The sequence below is a fragment of the Elgaria multicarinata genome, chromosome 1 (assembly GCF_023053635.1).
Source record: "Elgaria multicarinata webbii isolate HBS135686 ecotype San Diego chromosome 1, rElgMul1.1.pri, whole genome shotgun sequence".
NCBI lineage: Eukaryota > Metazoa > Chordata > Lepidosauria > Squamata > Anguidae > Elgaria > Elgaria multicarinata.
In genome coordinates, this window is record NC_086171.1 from 69,166,262 (window position 1) to 69,187,267 (window position 21,006).

At 41.4% G+C, this 21,006-nt stretch overlaps 1 protein-coding gene across 1 annotated transcript in view; it reads right to left on the bottom strand.

Moving 5' to 3' along the window:
• Positions 1-19,061, bottom strand: part of AVL9 (AVL9 cell migration associated) — a 37,313-nt gene extending 18,252 nt beyond the window's left edge. The window contains exons 1-8 of the mRNA XM_063129744.1: positions 18,827-19,061; positions 12,745-12,865; positions 9,428-9,513; positions 7,878-7,949; positions 6,160-6,249; positions 4,913-4,979; positions 4,330-4,370; positions 957-995 (exon numbers count right to left, since the gene is read on the bottom strand). Coding sequence (XP_062985814.1) covers positions 957-995; positions 4,330-4,370; positions 4,913-4,979; positions 6,160-6,249; positions 7,878-7,949; positions 9,428-9,513; positions 12,745-12,865; positions 18,827-18,940 — 630 coding nt within the window. The 5' untranslated portion in view covers positions 18,941-19,061. The remainder of the gene's footprint in view (positions 1-956; positions 996-4,329; positions 4,371-4,912; positions 4,980-6,159; positions 6,250-7,877; positions 7,950-9,427; positions 9,514-12,744; positions 12,866-18,826) is intronic.
• Between the last annotated feature and the right edge of the window lie 1,945 nt (positions 19,062-21,006).

Here is a 21,006-nt window from a genome sequence, read left to right on the forward strand (position 1 = left end):
TCAAAAAACTCTTGTAAAATAAAAATGCTGGGAAATGTTGGGGTTGTCTTCTTTCTCTCCCTTTCTAGCTTCTATCCTTGTTCTCTCTCTCCACTCTATTGCTATTTCCCCCATCCAGACTCTAGCCAGAGCCAGTTCCCCATAGCAGCTATTATGTAACTAGCTACATCCTCTGTGGGAGCCATTTTGTGGTGGTGCTCACAGCAGTTTCTCAAATTCCCAAATGTACCCATGGGTCCAAAAAGGTTTGGGACCCCTGCCCTAGGTTTCCAGAGCTTTAGCATTGGACAGGCATGAATGAATCAATGAGAGCATTACTTTTTTGGAACACTCTCATTTTGTGTATTAGGACTTGTGCAAAGTTCGGATTGATCATCTTCATATTGCTGTAGTTATAATAGTATGCAGCAACTGACTCTTCCACCATTCATTTTTAAATAAGCATATTTATTGCAGCAATCTAAATTAGAAGACTTACAGAGCTTAAAATTGCTGCAGTATACTTTCTAAAATATAAAACTCATCTTTGTTCAAAACTCAAGATATTTTCTTTCTTTGGATGTATCTTTTTCTCCTTTCTATATCCATCTGTATAGTTTTACATTATCTGCTGCAGACCCTCAGTCTATATTGCAGATATATTTTATTATTTTTGGCCAAGGAACTTGCATTTGGGTTCCATAGCCATCTGTGCATAGTTATATAGCTGTATAGACACAGGGACACCACACCTTTAGCAAAATCTACTTTAACATGGCAGCTACTGTTGATGGAAAATTAAAAGCAAGTTAACTGCATGTTCAGGAATGTGCACCTCATCTATCCATAGAAGTCTTTAATACATCTTACAGTCAACTTTTAATATGTATCACATACATTCATCCATATTACATATGTAGCTTAACAAATACATTTCGATTTTTTGTGTCACTTTAGGGAGAGTGGAAGGTTTTTACCTTTTTTTCCAGAAGAATCAGCTTAAAAAGAATTAAGACCTTCAAAACAAAAGGACACAGATCTTAACACACACCAGCAATAAGTACAAACATTCATCTTCCATTATAGTATTTCCATTTGATACTTCATAAATGCACAAATAAAAGTCCAAACAATTATAAAAATGATCTTGTTTTTATATTTATAATTGGCTTTTATTTGAAAATACTCAAAGTAGCTAAAAATACAAAAGGAATTAAAACGTTCATAATAGGAGCAGAGCAGTGTTAAAATTATTAACACTTTTGTTTTGTAAAGAGCATTTCTGTGCAGCCTTTTCATTTTCACAAAAACACCAAACACAGATAACATTATTATTATTATTTATTTATATAGCACCATCAATGTACATGGTGCTGTACAGAGTAAAACAATAAATAACAAGACCCTGCCGCATAGGCTTACATGCATGATAACTGTAAGTATTATTACAATAACTAACAAAAACAAATTAAAACAGATACAGAGCTATATATAAGTAGTACCAGCAGTGAGCTAGTCAAATTCTGGTAATTTTTTGTGAACCGCTCAGAGAGCTTTGGCTATTGTAAATGTAATTAATAATAATAATAATAATAATAATAATAATAATAATAATAATAATAAGGTTAAAAGCTTGCAGGATCAATATCAAAAAATAAAAACAAAAAATCTCCCAGATTTTCCTGTCAAGGTGGAAAAGCACTCAACATCACCCACTTAGCAAGATGATCCCCGTGGTTTTAAGTGTTGCCCCAATCCTTGGGGGTTCCCTCCTCCTAGCCCACCCCTCCCCAAACTGGTAACAAGTGTTTTTCATAGAAAAGTGCAGCCCCCCTTTTTTCCTCCCAAATGCAGAAACCACAGCTACTTTGATAAGTGGCAAAGAAAGAAGCTATGGTTACTTTTGGGAGCAAAATGCCTATATATGTTTTATAGTTGCAATTGCGTTCCTCCAGAAAAAATATTTGTGCAAATGTCTGCTGCCCCTCAATTTAAAAATGGCTCGTGAATGAGTGACAGCCCCGTGGGCATTGGTGGAGGGGTTGTCACTGAAGCACTGGGGGGGGGATTAAAAGCCAGGAACCGCAGCTGGGTTCTGCTGCCAGCTCCCCTGGGATACCTGGCAGGAGGGAGAAGGAGAAGTGGCCCAAGCCCTATGGTCTGTTGAGCTCACTGTGGACTGTTCCAACAGCAGTGTTGGTAGTCATGTTGGGCAAACTCAACCATAGGCAGAATAACATGCTCTCACCTGGATGCTCTAGTCAACACTTCGGTGGCAACATTTTGAGACAACTGTAATTTCTATACTATAGTCTAAACTAGATGTGAAAAGGGCATAAATGACAGTGGTCAGGTTCAGGAAAAGGCATTGGTGGCATACAAACTGAAGTTGGTAAAAGTTTTATGTACTTCATGGTTCGGTTTGGCATTTATATCGATTAAAACTGAACATCCAATTATCAAGGTTTTTCACAAAGGCAATTCGCTGGACAAATAGGAAACATTATTGGAATTGTATACTAATTAACCTGAGATTTTGCTAACATGAAGTTTATTGATAATGTCTACGATTCCTGTTCATCCAATGTGGATGAAGAAATGACATATGCTGGTGACTGACCATAATAAACTAAACGAACGTAACAGGTCTTTCAAATATTAGAAATTCAAGGCACAGATGTTCAAAGTTGGTTTCTTATCTATTTATGTCACGAAAGCACAACCTTTATTGGGTCGGGGGCTGCATGAAAAAAGGGGACATGTCCCAAGACAAAAAGGGCTTTTCAGTTTTAGTCACTAAGGCCAATAAATCTGGCAGTGAAACATAATTATTGTTAAATAACCAAAGCCCACAATATATTGCTATTTTATTTTGTGCTCCCCATTTTATCCCACCCTGTCCTCTTCATAACTAAGACCCCCAACTTTAACCCACTTTGTGTATTCTATCCCATAATAAAGAATCATCACATCAAATCTACTTTATTTTCTGTCATCCTGCTGTATTTGATTTCATCCCACCTTTTTAATAGACCCTTCCATCCTACTCCACCTATTTTATATCATACACTTTTATTTCATTTTCTGATATCCTATTTTATTCATCCCATCCTTTTTATAATGAACACTTCCCACTTTATGTATTACATCCCATATGTATTCCACCTCCCACTCTATCTCATTTATCTATTATCATTTCATTTTACTGTACTGCAGTCGATGTACTTTATCCTCACCCTTTTTATAATGAACACCCTCCATTCCATCCCACCTAATTCCCCCCTCTTTTTTATTTCATTTCATCCCCTTTCATGCCATCTCCCATCTCAACTGGCATTGTTATAAGGAACATTCCCCTCCTTGCTCCACAACCCCCACCCCGGTCCACTTCAAAGCATCAGTTCACTTTTGCTGGAGAAAGCACTGAGCTTTCTGGCAGCAGCAGACATCAATTGCTTTTCCCCCAGATCACCTTTCCAGGCCAGACCCTGGGAGATGCTCTTGGAAGGCTCTATGGTTCCTACCCTAGAAGCTCCATTCCCAGATCATATCCAGAAGTCTCTAGATAAGGAAGTAATGAAGGTAATGTTCATCACCCCCACACCCCGAAATGCACACAGTGGCAGGGGGTCAATTTACCAATGTACAGTTGTGTAAGATGTTCAGAGAATGCTACAAATGCTTTCTCTGCTTCTGCTTTTATTTTTTATGGCAGTCAAGATATCCTGTTTTCCATGGGGGCAGCTGGGGGTCTTGGAGCTCCACATGCTCCCCTGACCTATGTGATGGTGTGTGTTCGCTTTTGGCTGGAAACACCAAATGTAAGAGTTCTGCAGACATTCTTGAGTACTGGAAAGTTCTTTCATATTCAGTATAGCTAGCACACACATATGGAGAACTGTGCAGGCAAGGAGAAAGACAAAAGCCAGGACATCATCCCATACAGTCTAGAATCTAGGGGAACTGTTGGCACCCAGATTGTACTAACCTATCTTTGGTGAGAGAAGGATAATCAGAGTTGAATATATCTATCCGCAGAGTATCTCTAGCTTTGGCACAACGTAAGATCTAACCCTTCATCAACTTGGTGCCCTTCAATATGTTGGAACAACATACCCATTATCCCCAGCCAGCAGGACCAATTGTCTTGCTGGCTGGGAATGATGGGATCTCTTGTCCAACACATCTGCAGGAGGAGGCCTTGCTAACATCTAACCATGGGAAGGACTTTGCATACTTTAAAAATGGCAAGAAGCCTTATGTTTAAACTATTTGTAGAACAATGATAAAACGTATGCACAGCGTTTTAGTTGCATGCATTATACACATTCACATAATGAAGAAACATACCTTGTGTCTAAAGTGAAGGACAAGATCTCGTGGAGACAGACCTAAAAATATGGAGAGCAAAACACTTCAATAACAGCAACCAACTCTTTGATTCCTGTTTGTAGGACTCCAGCTACATTAAAGTCATACATGCTCCTATTTATTATACATGCACCGGGAAATGTCAAACTATTTGGTTCATTGACTACAAACGTGAATTGGATTTTAATTACCAATGAGAGTTGCCTTTTCCCATCAAATCTAGCAGAGAAGGAACAGGAGGAAGGAAAGTGGTATGACCTGCTCCTATTAAATACACCTTTGATCATCCAGCCACTGTTTCTGAATAAACACCATTTAGAGAAAGAAGCTGAGCAGTTCACCTCACTGAACAAGTGAAATGTCAAAAATATCTACACAAAAGGAGAAAACCTCAGGGTTTATGACACAACAGTTACCTAGAGCCATGACTGAAGGGACCAGTAATCATAATAATTAGTAAAGTATTCAAGCACATAGGCTTGGCATTAGGCTTTATATGTATTCAAGTACGTTAGTAATTGAAAATGGAACAATTATTTCTCATTTAGAAAACACTGCTTACCAAGATAAACTTGTGACCCTTCCAGTGAGCTTCCTCCCAGCGAGCTGTTCATATGCTCATAAAGTTCCTGGACGGAGGTGGGGAGAGACACAGAATTTTCAAAGCGTGAACACAAATTTCTAAAGGCAGATACCAGGCAATAAAGGAAAAGGTTAGTCTATTTTATGTAAGAAGGATCTGCCAAAACACTACTATTGAGAGCTCTGCCATTATTTTAAAGGAGACACTAAATAGATGGGCATCAAATCATTGGACTCCAATAGGATCCAAAGAACTACTTTAGGTGTAACACAGGGCTTTCAGATGCCCAATGGGATTTTTCAATTCATACGTACCTACATACGTACAAACAAATGAACTGAAAAATTCGACTGGGCATGTGAAAGGTGTGTGTGTGTGAGAGAGAGAGAGAGTGAATGCCATGCCATAACCTTTTGAATATAATCTCACTTCAAAAAGTACTTTGCAAGGGAACCTGGAAAGAAAGACAAGAACAAAACTCCTTCAGGTATGCAGTACTCATTGCCTGGTTCTTTCTAGGAATATACAAAGCTCCTTATTCCAATTCAGACCACTAGCTCAATACTGTCTACACTAGGTTGGATCCAGAGTTGCTCCTGTGAACTGAAATGTCCCTTCTGTTGGTGGTGGAAATTGGAATCAGGTCCAGCAGAGGCTGGAGGAAGGCGATGAGGAAGTGATTTTTGCGGATTCCCCCTTCCCTCTGCACCTCACACAATGTTCTGGAGGGTCCCCCAACTAACATTACCGCTCTGAACCCTTCCGTCAGCAGGCTCATCCAGCTCACAGAGATTCACTCTAGATACAATCCACTGACTAGAAGCACCTTTCCAAGGTTCCAGATAGGGGGCTTAGCCAGCCCTACCTGACAGTACCAGGGATTAAAGGTTGAATGCTCTGCTTGCAAAGCATATGATCCACCACTGAGCTCCAGCCCTTCCTTTCTATCCTGGCCATGGAAACCAGTCAGTTCACCTATGCTTCTGCTTGCAAGGGCTTCCCAATTCACTTCAATGGAAAGGGAAGTTCTGCAAATGCACATGAAGGAAGAGTGAATTTAGCCTTGCAGATGTTTAGGAAGCAAAAATAATAATAATGAGGAAGATCATCTATCGTTCATAGGCCAATATCACACTTACAACAGCTACATCTTTGTTTAATTAGTCATAGCCCAAACATTTGTATTCTTTTACAATGGCTTAGACCTTTGTATACTGGAAACTTACCTTAAGAATTGAAATTTGTGAGAAGTCTTTTTCTTCAAAATAGGCATGTGTAATTAGCTGCAGCTTGGCTTGGAGTAGCCCATACAGAGGCTTGCAAGAAAAACACACACATTGCATTACATCAAAAGAGCCAAGCAGCAAAGAACAACAACATCTATCTTTTCAGTATGGCTGAATGAGTATAACCTCAGATTACTCTTCGCATTCTCCAAAACAGATCATATTAGGCAACAATTAATCGATAAAGATTGACTATGTCCATCATTCTATCCAGCAGCATCTTATCTACAAAGAAAATTTTGGTTCTAATCTCTTTATAATTTTGTGTTTCTTTAGTAGTGTACTGTTCAAAACCCTGGATAACAGTATGGTAAAATATAGACAAAGAAGGACTACCATGCTTCATTTGAGAGCTGGTATGGTCACAATGTTTGCACTAGGACCAGGGAGACCCAGGTTCAAATCCCTGCTCAACCATGAAGCTCACTGAGTGACATTGAGCCAGTCACTATCTCTGACTCACGGGGTTGTTGTGATGATAAAATGGGGTCTAGGGGCGGGAAGAGCCATGTACTCTGCCCAGGGCTCCATGTTTCAGATCAATCAATTCAAAAAGAATCTCTCTCTTTATAAAATTCAGCTCCTGAATCTCATTTTGAAGATCATATATATGCTGATAAAAAGATTTCACATCTACTGATATTTATTTATTTATTTATTTATTTATTTGATGGTTTTAAATTTTGTATACTTTTTAATGTTCACTGTTTTTAACTTTTGTAAACTGCCCAGAGAGCTTCGACTATGGGGCGGTATATAAATTTAATAAATAAATAAATAAAGATAAATAAATAGTCATTGTTACATCAGATGTGTCTTGAAGAGGCATGTTGGGGAAAGCCTTTATTCTGCGAGTTAATTTGGCCCAATAGATATGTTTCTGTTAGTTTGAACTGGAAATGTGGCCTGGACTGGGAATCGGACAAGTCACTCTCTAGACCATGGATGGGCTTCCTGCAGGTGGGGGCACGTTGCCCCCTGGGCCCAGGAAGCCCATAGCCTATGCTCCTACCCCTTGCCACTGCCCAATTTGCCGCTGAAATGTGGAAGTGTGGTTGGGGAAAGCGGTTCTTTTTCTTTAAAACAAAGCATGCAGGGAGCACATTCCTTGTTTTAAAGCTAAAACGCACTCTCCACGTACCTTATTTTAAAGAATAAATGCTGCTTTTTTGCTGCTGCAAATTTGGCAGTGGCAGGGCTGTGAAAAATGCAAAAAAGGGCCAGGTGGAGGCAAATGTAGCCTGTTGGGGCGCATGTTGCCCACCCTGCTCTAGACTCTGTTCCACATCTATACAGTGATGAGCCTCACAGATTTTAAGGACGATAACGACTATAAATTTTATTTATTTATTTATTACATTTATATACCTCCCCATAGCCAAAGCTCTCTGAAGTGCTTTGAACAACAGGAGTGTTGTATCCTACCCTATTTCATGTACTACACAAAGGTTAAAAAAATGGTCATACCATGTGACGTATTAAATTAGAACTGCTCTCATTTTAAGAGCTTACAAATAGCATTTTTTCTATATACCAGACAGTGCATTTTGAAAGGATGCCTTTGACTCACCACACACAATACTAATGCAGCTCTTTAAGTCTAATATGAAAAAAAATCCCCATAACAAGCTGTTTCTAGGCATGTCACGATCTCTTACCAGCTGACTGAGAACACAGACACTTTTCTGAACTGTTTCTCGAGTAACATCTGCCTGCCGTACTTTCAATGCCTTAAAAGAAAGAAGGGAAGAAAACAAGCATTTAACATGTGTTTGTTCATTTACATTTAAAAACGAAATATTCATTCGGGGGTCTTTCACTAAAAGAGGCCACTTGTTTATAAAGTAGGCACTCTACAAAAATTTAAAAAATAGAACAGGCTTTGCCCACAAGGTTACACTCCAATCAAACACAAGACACGTTATGTAGGAAAAGAGAAAGTAAAAGGCAGGGATCAATCAGGGAAAAAATAGAGTGAAAAGATCCCTGTAGTGATACAAGGAGGGATCCAGGCATTTGGCTCCAACTCCAGAATTTTCCTGCTATTGCTGTACTTTTTCTTTATTCATTTAGTTTTCCAATCTTCACGTATAAGTATTCTTTGTTTGCAACACCTAACGTTACCAACCTTTTTTTTTTCTTTTTACAAAGTGATGGACCCCTGCAAATATCTTCCTATGATATGATCATGCTCAATTTTCATGTAAAAGACTATGAAATAGAATTCTGTCTTGTTTCACAAACTTTTCAGAATGTCTGAAAAAGGGGTTTCAATAAAATGATTTTCATTTTCGTAGCATCATTAATGAAATAATCACCATTTTGGTGACCCCAGTAATGAAGAATAAAAAAGACTTTCCCAGTTCAAGGGAATGTCACATTAGACACCATCTTAAAAGAGATAATTCACTCCAATGTGAATTACTCTGTCTCTGCTACTCACAGCTTTTGGATATATTTGTTTTATTTATATCCTGACCTGAACATATCTGGACACTACGATCAACATCTGGGACCTTATCTGAATGCCATCTCCAAAGAAAGCTCAAAAGGTGACAACAAGGGAGAAGAGGGCCTTCTCAGCAGTGGCCCCCTGACTGTGAGCTCCCCACTGAGAACTGCCTGGCGCCGACACTGTCATTATTTCAGCGCCAGGTAAAGACAACCCTCTACTCCCAAGCATTTAATGGCATATGATGAAGCACCTATGTCAGCTAATAGACTAATCAGTCTATTAGGAAAAATATTAACTATTTAAATTGTTTTTAGTTGTTTACACTGTTTTAATTTTTCTATGTTAAAAACTTTAGACTACGTTTATTATGTCATATTTTGTATTTTTATGAATTGTAAACTGCCAGAGAGCTTCGGCTATGGGACAGTACAGAAATGAAAACAACAACAACAACAACATAATAATAATAATATACTGGGGAAAATCTGTAGTATTTTGAAATACAAATTTCCATAGTAAGAGTTCTGGTTGGAAATTCTATCAATTTCATAGTAATGACAAGGACCAGCCAGCATGGGCTTTCATTTATGACGTAGGAGATAAAAACATTTTTTTCTTCTGATCCTTTTGTTATACTCAATTTGTATACATTGCTTTCCTATTTTCCTATTTAAAGAAAAAGAACATTCTGTACCTTGGCTCCTGCACAAAGCATTTTCCATTTTAAATTTCACACAACTGCGGTATTATTACCTTAGCTTCAATCTGCCTATAGCATGAGACACCATATACTGTGCTCCGATCTCCACTTCTTGGCGGCAAGTGGAAAAACACAGTGTCTGAAATAGAAGAGGAGACTCTTATCACCTTTCTCGCTATCATCCTCAGGGCCAATTTGCAAATTAATGTTAAGATACCCAGGCAAAGCTGCAACATTGTGGTGTGGGATACCAAGCATGCATGGGTATTTTACAACAACATGCAGGGACTGCTCAAGCTATTTGGCTGCCCTTGGGGAAACATTTTACTCACCCACCAATGGATCTTTTTGTGAAGGTGGCGCAGAAGCACCTTAGATAACAGGGGCAAGGAATTTTATTCTTCCCCTTAAGCGTTTCCCCACTTGCAGCCATTCGCTCCTGTTTCATTCACGCAAACTGTATTTCTGCCACCAAAGAACTGGCTGGTTAGTTCCAATCAGTATCTGAAATTCAGCATCATCACTGGTTCTTGACCCTTGATGTCCCCTTAGGGTTGTCACCTCATAATGCTGAGGTAACAGCAAAAAACCCAGAAACCCCCTTCCCCACATCAGCCTGCAAACTAAATTTTAAACATAGTAACCCAATGCCCCTTTGGCTCCTTTGCTCCCTTCCTTCTTGCCAGTAACGCATAGCTATTCATAAGAACACAAGAAGAGCGCTGCTGGATCAGACCAAGGGTCCATCTAGTCCAGCACTCTGTTCACACAGCGGCCAACCAGCCTTTGACCAGGGACCCACAAGCAGGACATGGTGCAACAGCACCCTCGCACCCATGTTCCCCAGCAACTGGTGCATATAGGCTTACTGCCTCTGATACTGGAGGTAGCACAAAGCCATCAGGGCTAGTCACCGTTGATAGCCTTCTCCTCCAGGAATTTATCCAGCACCCTTTCAAAGCCATCCAAATTGGTGGCCAACACCACATGTTGTGGTAGCAAATTCCATAGTTTAACTATGCACTGTGTGAAGAAGTACTCCTGACTCTAGGCCCTAACTGTAGTTGGGCCTCAGGCCTACTTCCTTCTTGGCTTCTTTCTTCAACTTCATACCTCCTCCACTCACACTTTCCTGCTTTTTATTTTGCTACTTACCAAATTCCTTAGCCATCCTGTCTGTTGACCATCCTCCCACTCCACACAGATCTTCCTCATAAGCACTGTGGCTTTTCTACAGAGCCTCCTCTCTGTTTCTTGTCTCACCACCCTGCCTCCTCTTGGCCATTTCCTCAAGCTTCTTTTCTCTGCTTATTCTGCACCCTTCCTTCAGCCATTTTGCCTCTAAGCTCCATAATACAGCCTTCTTCAACCTGCCCGCCCCTCCAGACATGTGGAATGGCAATGCTGACTGTGGATGATGGGAGTTGCAGTCCAACACATCTGGAGGGCGCCAGGTTTAGGAAAGCTGCCCTAATGCTTAACTCAGCCAGCTCATAAGACTTCCAGGTCCCCAACCATCCCCTATATGAGGTTTAAATCCTAGCCAAACTGGCATCATTTGCCTCCTTCATGGATCTTTGACAGCAAACAATCTAAGTTTCTCAAGTAACTGGACATTCCAACCCATCATACCAGCTTAGCTAACAAGTGCAACACAAGGCGCGAGGCTGGGATCGGGGCTCTTGCCCACCACTTTTAGGAAAGTAGTTGCTCCTCAAGATTCTACAGATATAACATTGAATAGACTTTTAATAATGAGACTTAATAATGATCAACTCTTAAAATTCTTTAGATGTGTGTGTGAGTGTGTTGTCTGTTATGTTTCTATGTAAATAGTTTTTATACTACGTACAATATTGTATGTCCTATGGCCTCTGGGAGAGTGTCCCAAGGACCATAGAATGCACGAAAGAACCCTTCTGACCTAACAGAAGGGGGAGCTCTGCCCCTCTGCAGCCAGTGTGGAAAGAAAGGCGCAGCTGCCCTCTGGGGTTGGAAAATCTACCTCAGAAAGAAGGAAAAGCAGGTGTCTCAATGGGTGATGGGTGGACCTCCTGGACCTCCTCCAACCTCCCTCCCTCCCTTTCCGAAGCACCCTTCCTAGACGGACTGAAAAGCTAGCCTAGCAAAAACCACGAAAGATGGCAAGGCGAAGATCACCCATGCCGCTTCTCCCGCCTAGCTGGCTTCAGCCTGGCAGGGCACAGGAATCTCGGAAGCCTCTGAGTTTGGAGGGCTCCAAGCAGTGAGGGCGTAATTGGTAGGATTGCGCCCTAAACTTCGTAAACTCACTCCCCAAGGAAAATGGCCTTACGCACTTTCAAAGTGACTGCAAACCTCCAACCCACAAAGAAAGCATGGCAATACTCAGGAAAATACTTTCTGGGGAACTGGTCTGATTGCTTTGTTGCTAGGACAGCTTTGGAACAAGTACGCTTTGCTTTTACCAACACTATGCACTAATGGCTTGTTGCTGTAGTAACAGAATGGCCAGCAGCTGTGCTTTGACTCTCGCATTTTGGTCGGTGATATTTAGGAATGTCTGTGCAACAGAAGCAGGTAAACATTAACAGTGTATTAGTGTTGGTACAGTTTTGTACCAAATTTGCCTATACTTTCTATATTGCATAATTTAATCTGCTATGCAGTATCTTTGCAGCCATAAGGGCTAGAAATTTGGCTTCTTCTTTTTTTTTTTTTTTTAAAAAAGGAAGCTGAGGGCCAAACTAGATATTACTTTAATTGTGTCATTAGCAACCATATCAGGTGTTGTTTTTTAAATACTCTTCTGGTGGGAATTACCACTGAGGAAAAAGCTGCTACCAGCACCAATCAGAGATCTTTTCCTCCTAATGCAATTAGAGGGGGAATTTTTTATCAAGATTGTAGCTGGAAAGGGAAGGGTTAGCTCTCTCCTACTCACACACTGGCTGAATTTGGATGACATGCTAATCAACTGGGGCCGGGGGGGTAATAGGAACAGAATGGGAAACCATTGCTTAGCGTGTCATCCGAACTCCGCCACTGAGGTCTTAGCTAGGCCTAAGGCTTATCCCGGGATTGTCCCAGGGTCGACCCTGCCTGCTCCTGGGATCCCCTGTTTGTCATTTACATGAACAGGGATGACCCCGACACGATCCTGGGATAAACCTTAGGTCTAGCTAAGGCCTGAGTTTCTGATGGCAAGAAACCAAAGAGTGTTTAAACATTTAAAAAGCAAGGTGTGGTTGCTAATCACACAATTAAAGTAGTTTGAATCTGGGATCCTCAGAATGCCAGGTTCTACACCCAATACCAAAGTCTACACTTGCTCATTCTTATCACAGAATACACACAGTACTGAATGGAAACATCGCAAGTGGCTTCTTACCTTCTTGATAGTTGTGAGCACCATCTGGCAATGCAAGGAAAGGCAAGTATTTCCATTCCTCTGGCAAACAGTGGCTGTCGTGTCCTTCTCCGGGGATTAGGGGAGGGTATGAGAACTCAACCTGCAAACAAGATGTTAGGTTATATGAACGGTTACATGAGAAGTGCACTTTGTAATGAAATGTAAAACAAAGCACTCTGTACTCCATCCTCCATGAACCTTTGTTTATTTTACATACCCCTCCCAGGGGAATGGCAGGTAAGTCAAAGAGTAATTTCAAATTCACTAACAGGTAGAACATGGACACGCCTACAAAACACACAGAAATATCTCCAGCAGCAAAACATACAAACAGGATTCTTTGAAGAGATCAGATTCATTAAGGATGCAATCCTATGCATGTTTAGTTAGAAAAATATCCTACAACTCCCAGCATTCCCCAGCCAGCATGGCATGGGTGGCTGGGGAAGGCTGCAATTTGTAGGACATTTTTCTGACTAAACATGCATAGGATTGCACCCTAATACACATAATAAAATAGATTGTTCACAAATGCTGTGTGAATGCAGTTAATTTATATATATATATAAAAAAAGTGGGAAGGGGTTCCATGATGCTTCCTTTTATGATCACCCATGCAACATCTTAGCTTGGATTAGAAATTACTAGTAGTGGGTACTACTTCTGATTAAAAATGCTTGAGATTGGTGTGTATGTATAAATCTATAATACTATAAATCCATTGCAGGATAAAGAACTAATGTTTCTTTCGCAAACATCTGTTTTCACATAGGTTTATCCCATACAAAAAAGACTATTTTCTCAATTGTCCCTATATTGTTTACTCAAAATATTCCTGGCAAAAGCATACTAGTGACAAAAGCGTATCCCGAAATGGAGGCACAATGCCTTTGCTCTTTAATGAAAATCCTTTAATATACACAAAATACTCCTCTACAAGACTTATTTAAATATGAACTACCAGAACACATAACTATTAAGACCTACTAGCAAGATGTCTGTCACTTTGATAGGGTAAGTAATGGTGTGTGGATTGCAGACATTCCAAGGGGCAGAGAAGATTATGCCCCTTCCCTAGTATTCCTGACAGTTGGACACCCTGCTGGAACGCAGGCCTGTAGCTGAGTCCTGCCCAACACACACAGAAATTTGCTGTTGTGCCCAGACAAGCCGACCAAGTTAAGTCAACACAGCTTGCTTTTCTTCATAAACGGTAGCAAAGACAGCTCAACAGGGCAACCTTTTCAGAGCCTGCGGGCACTTTTGGAACTTTGAGAAACTGTCCTGGGCACCACAACAAAATGGCTGCCATGGGATGCATAGCTAATCCCAAAGAACAAGGAACTTGCCCGAACTTGCCCACCACCACTGGACTGAGGTTCTTACTACATTTGGAAGTATCTCCTATAACCACCAATCTCATGGATGTTTCTTTAGATATATGTACTGCTTAGATTGACATATGGCTTTGAAATGGGTTAAATCCTTCTTTTTCTTTCTTTCATTCTTTTATTATGGGTGATTTAAATGATTACTTTGTATGGACAAGTTTTATACACTCTTTTTTTCTTTTCCTCACTTTTGAGGCTCCCTGCCCCCCTTTTTTATATTGTTATATTTGCAATTTTTTTTTTTTTTTAAAGGCAGAGGTGGGAGGGACAGAGCACCTAGGCAGATGCCAAGAAAAGTGTCCCATAGGCATATTGCCTACCCTGGGCTAATCTTTGGTAAGGAAAGAGGTCCCTCCGCATCCAAGGGAAGTCTAACACAAGCACAAAGCTCCCTTTCTTTGGCCCCTGCATTGCCGCTGCAGGGAGCAAGGGAGGCCGTCTGCTCTTCCCACTGGAGATGTGTGTTAGAGCTAACAGAATGCATGATGGGAAAAACATGAGGGGCAGGGCAAGCCTACAGAGAACATCCCTGTCCCCAAATCTCTCTGCTAGAAATGGGACTTGAAGAACTGGGCCTGCTTCCAGCCCCTACGCTTCCTATTGCCCCCCCCCCCCCCGTCTCTTGATCACAATGGAGCATGAACAAGAGACATATTAAAACACAGAAGAGAGTTGAGATACTACTTCAAAACCTGTACATTAATATTATTAGACATGGTTGTTTCTGTGTTAAAACTCCAGATAGTGTCAATATGAAGCTTATGCATGACATTTTTGACCTACTGCAACTAATACAGTCAAAGAGAGACCGCATGGGAAAGAAAAAGGAACAACCCAAAGATGTTAGAAGGCTTTCTCGCTGGCACCCAACTAAAACCCATCTTTCACATGAGAGCTAGCATCTGATAAATATTGCAAAACTGGAAACAAAATCTAATCATTGATACAGAAAAGGAACTGATTTTGCAAACTCTTACTCACATAACCGTTTACCACAACTGCAAAAATGCAGTATATTAGGAACACAGCAACTAGAAGTGTATCAAATCTATTTAAGCAAATCTGAGTCATAGAAACAATTATTTTATAGTTACGTAAATAATCAACCGTACAAACTTCCAGTTTGCTTCCAAGCTCAATCTAAAAGGCCTAAACAATTTGATATCAGTATCTCTCAGGAATCACCGAACCCCCACCCCCAATACGAACCTGCCCAGGACCTTCATTTCACTTGGAAGCTCTCTTTCAAATCCCACCATTGTCTAAGATTAGGTAAGCAGCTACACCAGAGAGGGGCTTCTTGGTTGTGGCATCCAGAATGTACAATGGTCTCTTAAAAGAGGAACCCATGGACCCCACCCACAACTACCACCCACCTAAAGCAGGGAAAGATGGCTGTATTTAAGCAGCCACTGCTGTTTAAAACTGGTTTTCATTTTTAACTGCCACTGGTTTTGATTATGACTGTATTTTTAGTTTGACTTTTAAATTTGGTTTTGTGTTATATTTATGTTACATAGGTATATGTCTAGTATATTTTTTAAAGTTGAGAAATAAATTAAATATGTTAAGTCATAGGCTTGTTTGCAAATTATGCTTATCAATTGGATATTAATGAAGAAACCTTGTGGTTTCATGTACTATACCCATGAGCTCTGAAGGATTTATCCCTCATTCTTTCAGGAAGGTATTTGGTCCCTTATGCAATGCTAAATTGTTGTTATAGTTCCAGCTGACATTAACATTACAAATGACAAATGGCACCCAGAGGCCAAAAAGCTGCTCAGCCAATTACAGAATCAGCCTTGAAGCTAGATTGGAGTTTGACAAACAGTGCATTTTATATTTTGTCATATCAAAAGATGGCATCCAGAATTGTTTATAAACATAACAATCTTTATATATTTGAGCTGGGTGGGTTATAAAGCCAAGCTGAAAAGGAAACATGCGCAAACACACACACACACAATTACGTAAAGTCAGCCCCAAAGTTCCTAGCACATCTGAAAAAGCAGATGCCACAGATTAAACCAGTTATAGAAAAGCATGATAATTAACTACGGTAATAATAGCTGGAATCCAAAGGACTACTTTAGGCACACCCAAGGGCTTGGGCAAACCCAGTGGGATTTATAGACTTTGTTTTAAAACAATTTGTGCCATGTCACAAACTGCTTTGGATATTCCTCTGTTTCAAAAATGGGTTGCCTTGTGGTAGAGGGGCTGCTATTCAAGAAATACAATTCTAAAGCACCCACCGATGGTAGTATGGATTTAGCTGTGCACTTCTTTGGATTCAAGCCACTGAGTTTTACCCATAAAGAAACACACTATCAGAAAGGGGGAAGCAACAAAAAACAACCTGTGAATGGGTAATGATAGAATGTAATCACCAAAAATTTTGTTAATACTAGGTTACAAATGTCCATCTGAAGGGCAACTATTACTTGGACTTCCTTTGTCAAACAGCTACGTACTGCGGTCAGTTTTGACAATTGCTCTACTGCTTTCCTGGAGACAAAACGGGAAATTTCTGTCCCTATTGAGTCCCTTGCCATTTTTTCACACTGCTGAAGTACCAGAGAACAAATTGATTTCCTAAGCAACGTCTACAACATACAACCATGATCACACAGTAGTAACTTATGTCAATTAAAGACCCACCAGAAAGAATATATGCATGAGTTTGAGTGAACTTAACAAAAGAATGCACAAAGGGAATTTAGCAATAGAATTTGTCTACATATACAAAGAATTGGCTAGCCTGTGACCAAACATGTTAAGGGATAGCTTTTCACCTTGATCCCAGGAAGGTTTACCCAGACACGTCCCACTTTTTTCAGTGTGTTTCACTACACAATACACCTGCTTAGGCTTAAATTTTATTTGTGCTATTTCCTTTACAAAAAAAAAATAGTTCCTCTCTCTTTGTCTATTCATAATCATTATTTTATTGTTAAGATGGATATCTAAGCTGACAGGTGCCTGTTATCTGCTTATGCTCACAACTTTTTCTCCCACTTCTTTTTAAGCTTATCTGAAAATTGGCACCTTCTGCTAAGCGTACAGCCTTTGAGTCTGAAAGCTGAGAAAATCATTTTAAGCAGATAAATATCCCCATGTATAAGTGCAAGATGACAAACTGAATCATTCCTTCTCTAGGGACCAAGTGCTGCTGATGCCAGATGGAATAATTAAGGCCTCACCCACAGAGACAAGGAACAGTTGTCAATATTTGTTTTTATTGTTTAAACAGAAAGTCAACCCCCAAAATGACTTAGCCTACTTACAAAGCATGAAAAACACTGTGCTTTAAATAAGATATACACAATCTATACTCATAGTGAAATCTTACACAAGTCTACTCAGAAGCAAGTCAAACAAACATAAGAAAAGCCATACTGAATCACACCAAAGGCCTCATCTAGTTGAGCATTCTGTTCTCAAGCAGCCAAAAATTCATTTTTGTAAATAAATAAATGACAACCTTTTAAAGTTACTTTCACTGCAGCCTCTCTCCTTTATTTACTCTCTTCCTCATTAAAATTGTTCTAGCTGTGGCCTCAGAGAAGCAGCATGAGCAAGTATAAAGGTATGTGAATTTAACACCAGATATATATGTGGACATAAAACTTGGCCACATAGCCAAGATCACACCTTTTTATTCTGAGTTGCTTACAGCACAGTCTTGCGCATGGGAGTAAGTCCTACTGTGTTCAGTGAGGCTTACCCCCTAGGAAGTGTGTTTAAGGAATGCAGCCTGAGTAACTATCACATTCCGGTTCCATACTCACAATCCCTAATGCAGACTAGAAACCACAGTCCTCAGTCATAAGCATACAATGAAAGGCTGGAAATGATCTATTGCTTTTGCCGTTCCACCCACCTTAATGGCAGAATGGTTACAGCTTAATTAAGATAGTAAGCCCAAGTGCACTTCTCTAGGAACTCAATGGGACTTGCTTCCAGGTAAGCATGGATAGCATCATGCTGCAAAACAGCAAATTATCCATGTTAAAACAAACCCAAACATTTACAAAAACAAAACAGAATCACATTAACTGCAGAGCCCCTGAATGTCTGCAGCCCCTGCCCTCCCATCCCCCCCCCAATAAAATCCGGGGTCTCTGAATATGCAGACATTCTAACTTTCACCACCAGAATTTTCTCTCTCTCCTATTCCATCCCATCTGCTTTTTTTTTTTTTAACATACTGCCTGATGAAGAGACCTGGAGATCTCAAAAGCTTGCATAATTTTTGTAATCGTTTAGTTGACCTAAGGAAAGTATGACATTAATATGGATTTTTTGGCATTATGCGTATTAGCGAGTCTTGAAAAAAACACTATCTAGATGAATGGATAGGCTATAAAACACCATCTCTCTCTATATAAATAGAAATTACATAATCTCAGATATATTAGGAAATACCGATGGCAAGGGTGTGTGTGCTGAAGGCATAATAGTAAAGAATAATATAAACCAAATGGCAAGGCAATGTGCTTAGAAGAAGGGTGATGAGAAGAGGAAGGAGTCTGATGTGGGGTCTAGGGAGGAGGACTGGGGATTGGGGAAAGAAGAGAAGAGGGGAAGAAAATCTGGTTGAAAGAGCAGAAGGCTCCCTACGTAGGGAGCGGGAGGTCGAGGAAGCAGAGCCGGCAGCCCCTCACCTGGCAGCCCTTCTTGTGGTGGAAGCCGACCACCACGATGTGCAGCACTGGCCCCCGGGGGCCGCCAGCGGTCCGAGGGTGGAGGTCGCCTTGCGCTCGGCCCCTTTGCTCCATGAAGGAGCCCGCGGCGGCGGCGGCGGCGGCTCTAGCAACAGCAGCAGCAGCAGCGCCGCCCGCCCCTACAACAGGAGCTTGTTTACAGCCGGGCCACAGGCGCTTCCTTCCGCAGTCGAGATGAACGCCTGCTGCCCGTCCGAATGTGCGGCTCGGCCGTCACTGAGCATGCTCCCCGAGACACTGAGCACGCTCAGTCGTGACCGCTGAAGCCGCGCCGGCCCTCACTCGAAGCCCTGGTTCCTGCTGCTCGGGTTGGCAGCGGCGGGTCGGAAGAGAGCGGCGGGCGGCAGCATCTTGGGTAGAGCTCAGTGGTCCTGAGGGTGGCGGGTGGGGGAGCGGGGGCAAGGGGCAAAATAAGGGCGTAGGGATCGAGGCGGGCTCTTTAGGGGCAGAGGAAAAGCCAACGGCACCCGTGACCAGTAGGTGAGCGAAGGTACTGGCAGCGTTTGCAAAAGCAGGGTATGAACAGGAAGAAGGAGCTTCCTTAACCTATTACCTCAGGCTGGTTCCTCCTGGCAACCGGTTGCCAGTGCTCTGTTCTTAAAGGTGCAGTGCACCCCACTGCTAAGCGAGAGATGACACACTCTGGCAATCCTAACCTGTGCTCGCGACAACAGTAGGTGGTGCATTAAAACATATCACCTCACTAAGGCGCAGACCACAGCCTTTACAACGAATGCAGGGGTTGTCCTAGACTTTCATGTGATGTTGCGCCCCTGGTACGTTCGCTTAAGCAAGCGAAGAGGCATTCTGCCAGCCTGTAAGAAAACAACTGTAAATGGCTAATACAATGGAAAGGGATAATAGTTAATGTGACTTACGAAAGGAAAGGAACCTCTCGTGCAAGCACTGAGTCATTACTGACTCTTGGAGGGATGCCAGCTTTCGCCGACTTTTTCTTGGCAGGCCTTATAGCGGGGTGGTTTGCCGTTGCCTTCCCCAGCCATTATTACCTTTCCCCCAGCTAACTGGGTACTCATTTTACCGACCTCTGGAGGATGGAAGGCTGAGTCAACCTGAGCCGGCTGCCTGAAACCAGCTTTTGCTGGGATCGAACTGAGGCCGTGGGGAGAGTTTCAAGCTGCAGAAAGATTTTTTTTAAAAAAGGCAGCTTTCTAACAAAGATATAGAAAGGACTGGGGAAGGAACATTGTCACATTATAATGAAGTTCCACTTATCAGGACCAGAGTCCTGATAAGTTTAATGTCTAAACTTCTGACATACATGACTTCATGGTGGTGGCATTGCCTCTGTAACAGCATATAAATTTGTCCCTGGTTCTAACATGAGTCTGTCCTGGTTCTCTCCTTGAACTCACCCTTGATGCATTGGCATGATGAATAAGGTCGACTTGTGCTACTTGTGAAACACCAGTGTGTAATGTACTGGTATAGCAGTCCTGCGCACTCCTTTCCTGGGACAGCGCTGTAAGGTTAGGACTTGAGGCTGGGGTCCTCAACATATCTTAGATATAAATTCTGTTAAAATCTTTGGGGTGTGCTGCTGTCAGTTAGGAACCTTTGTGTAGGTTCTCTCACCGCATGTGCAAATTTCATGAGCAAAAGGCTGCTGTGCTGGGACTGGTCTGATGCATAGAAACTTTTTCAGAGAGGTCCATCAGTTGCTTCCCTTCAGTCCAACTGCTAATTCTCTCACCCCATCTCTTAGCAGGAAAATGAAGGGAACATTGAGTTTATGGCTCTATGGAACAAGGCACAGGTTTGGAACATTTAGCATTTGTCAGATGAACATTACCCAGAGGACCTCTTCTGCCACTCCCAGACTGTGGAATGGCCTGCCCGGAGAGCTTCGTGAACTTAACAGTCTTCCTGAATTTAAGAAAGCCATAAAGATTGATCTTTTCCGGCAGGCCTACCCCAGTTGAATTTTAAGATGTCTTTTAATAATGTATTAGTTTAGACTTACTTCTGAATAGACATGCATAGGGTTGTGCTGCTAGTACTATAAAATAAACACCAATACATGTATAACGTTAAACTTAGTTCCTAGACCTGCGCACTAGCTCCTCCTCCTCCGCTTTAAGGTTCGATTGCCCTCTCAT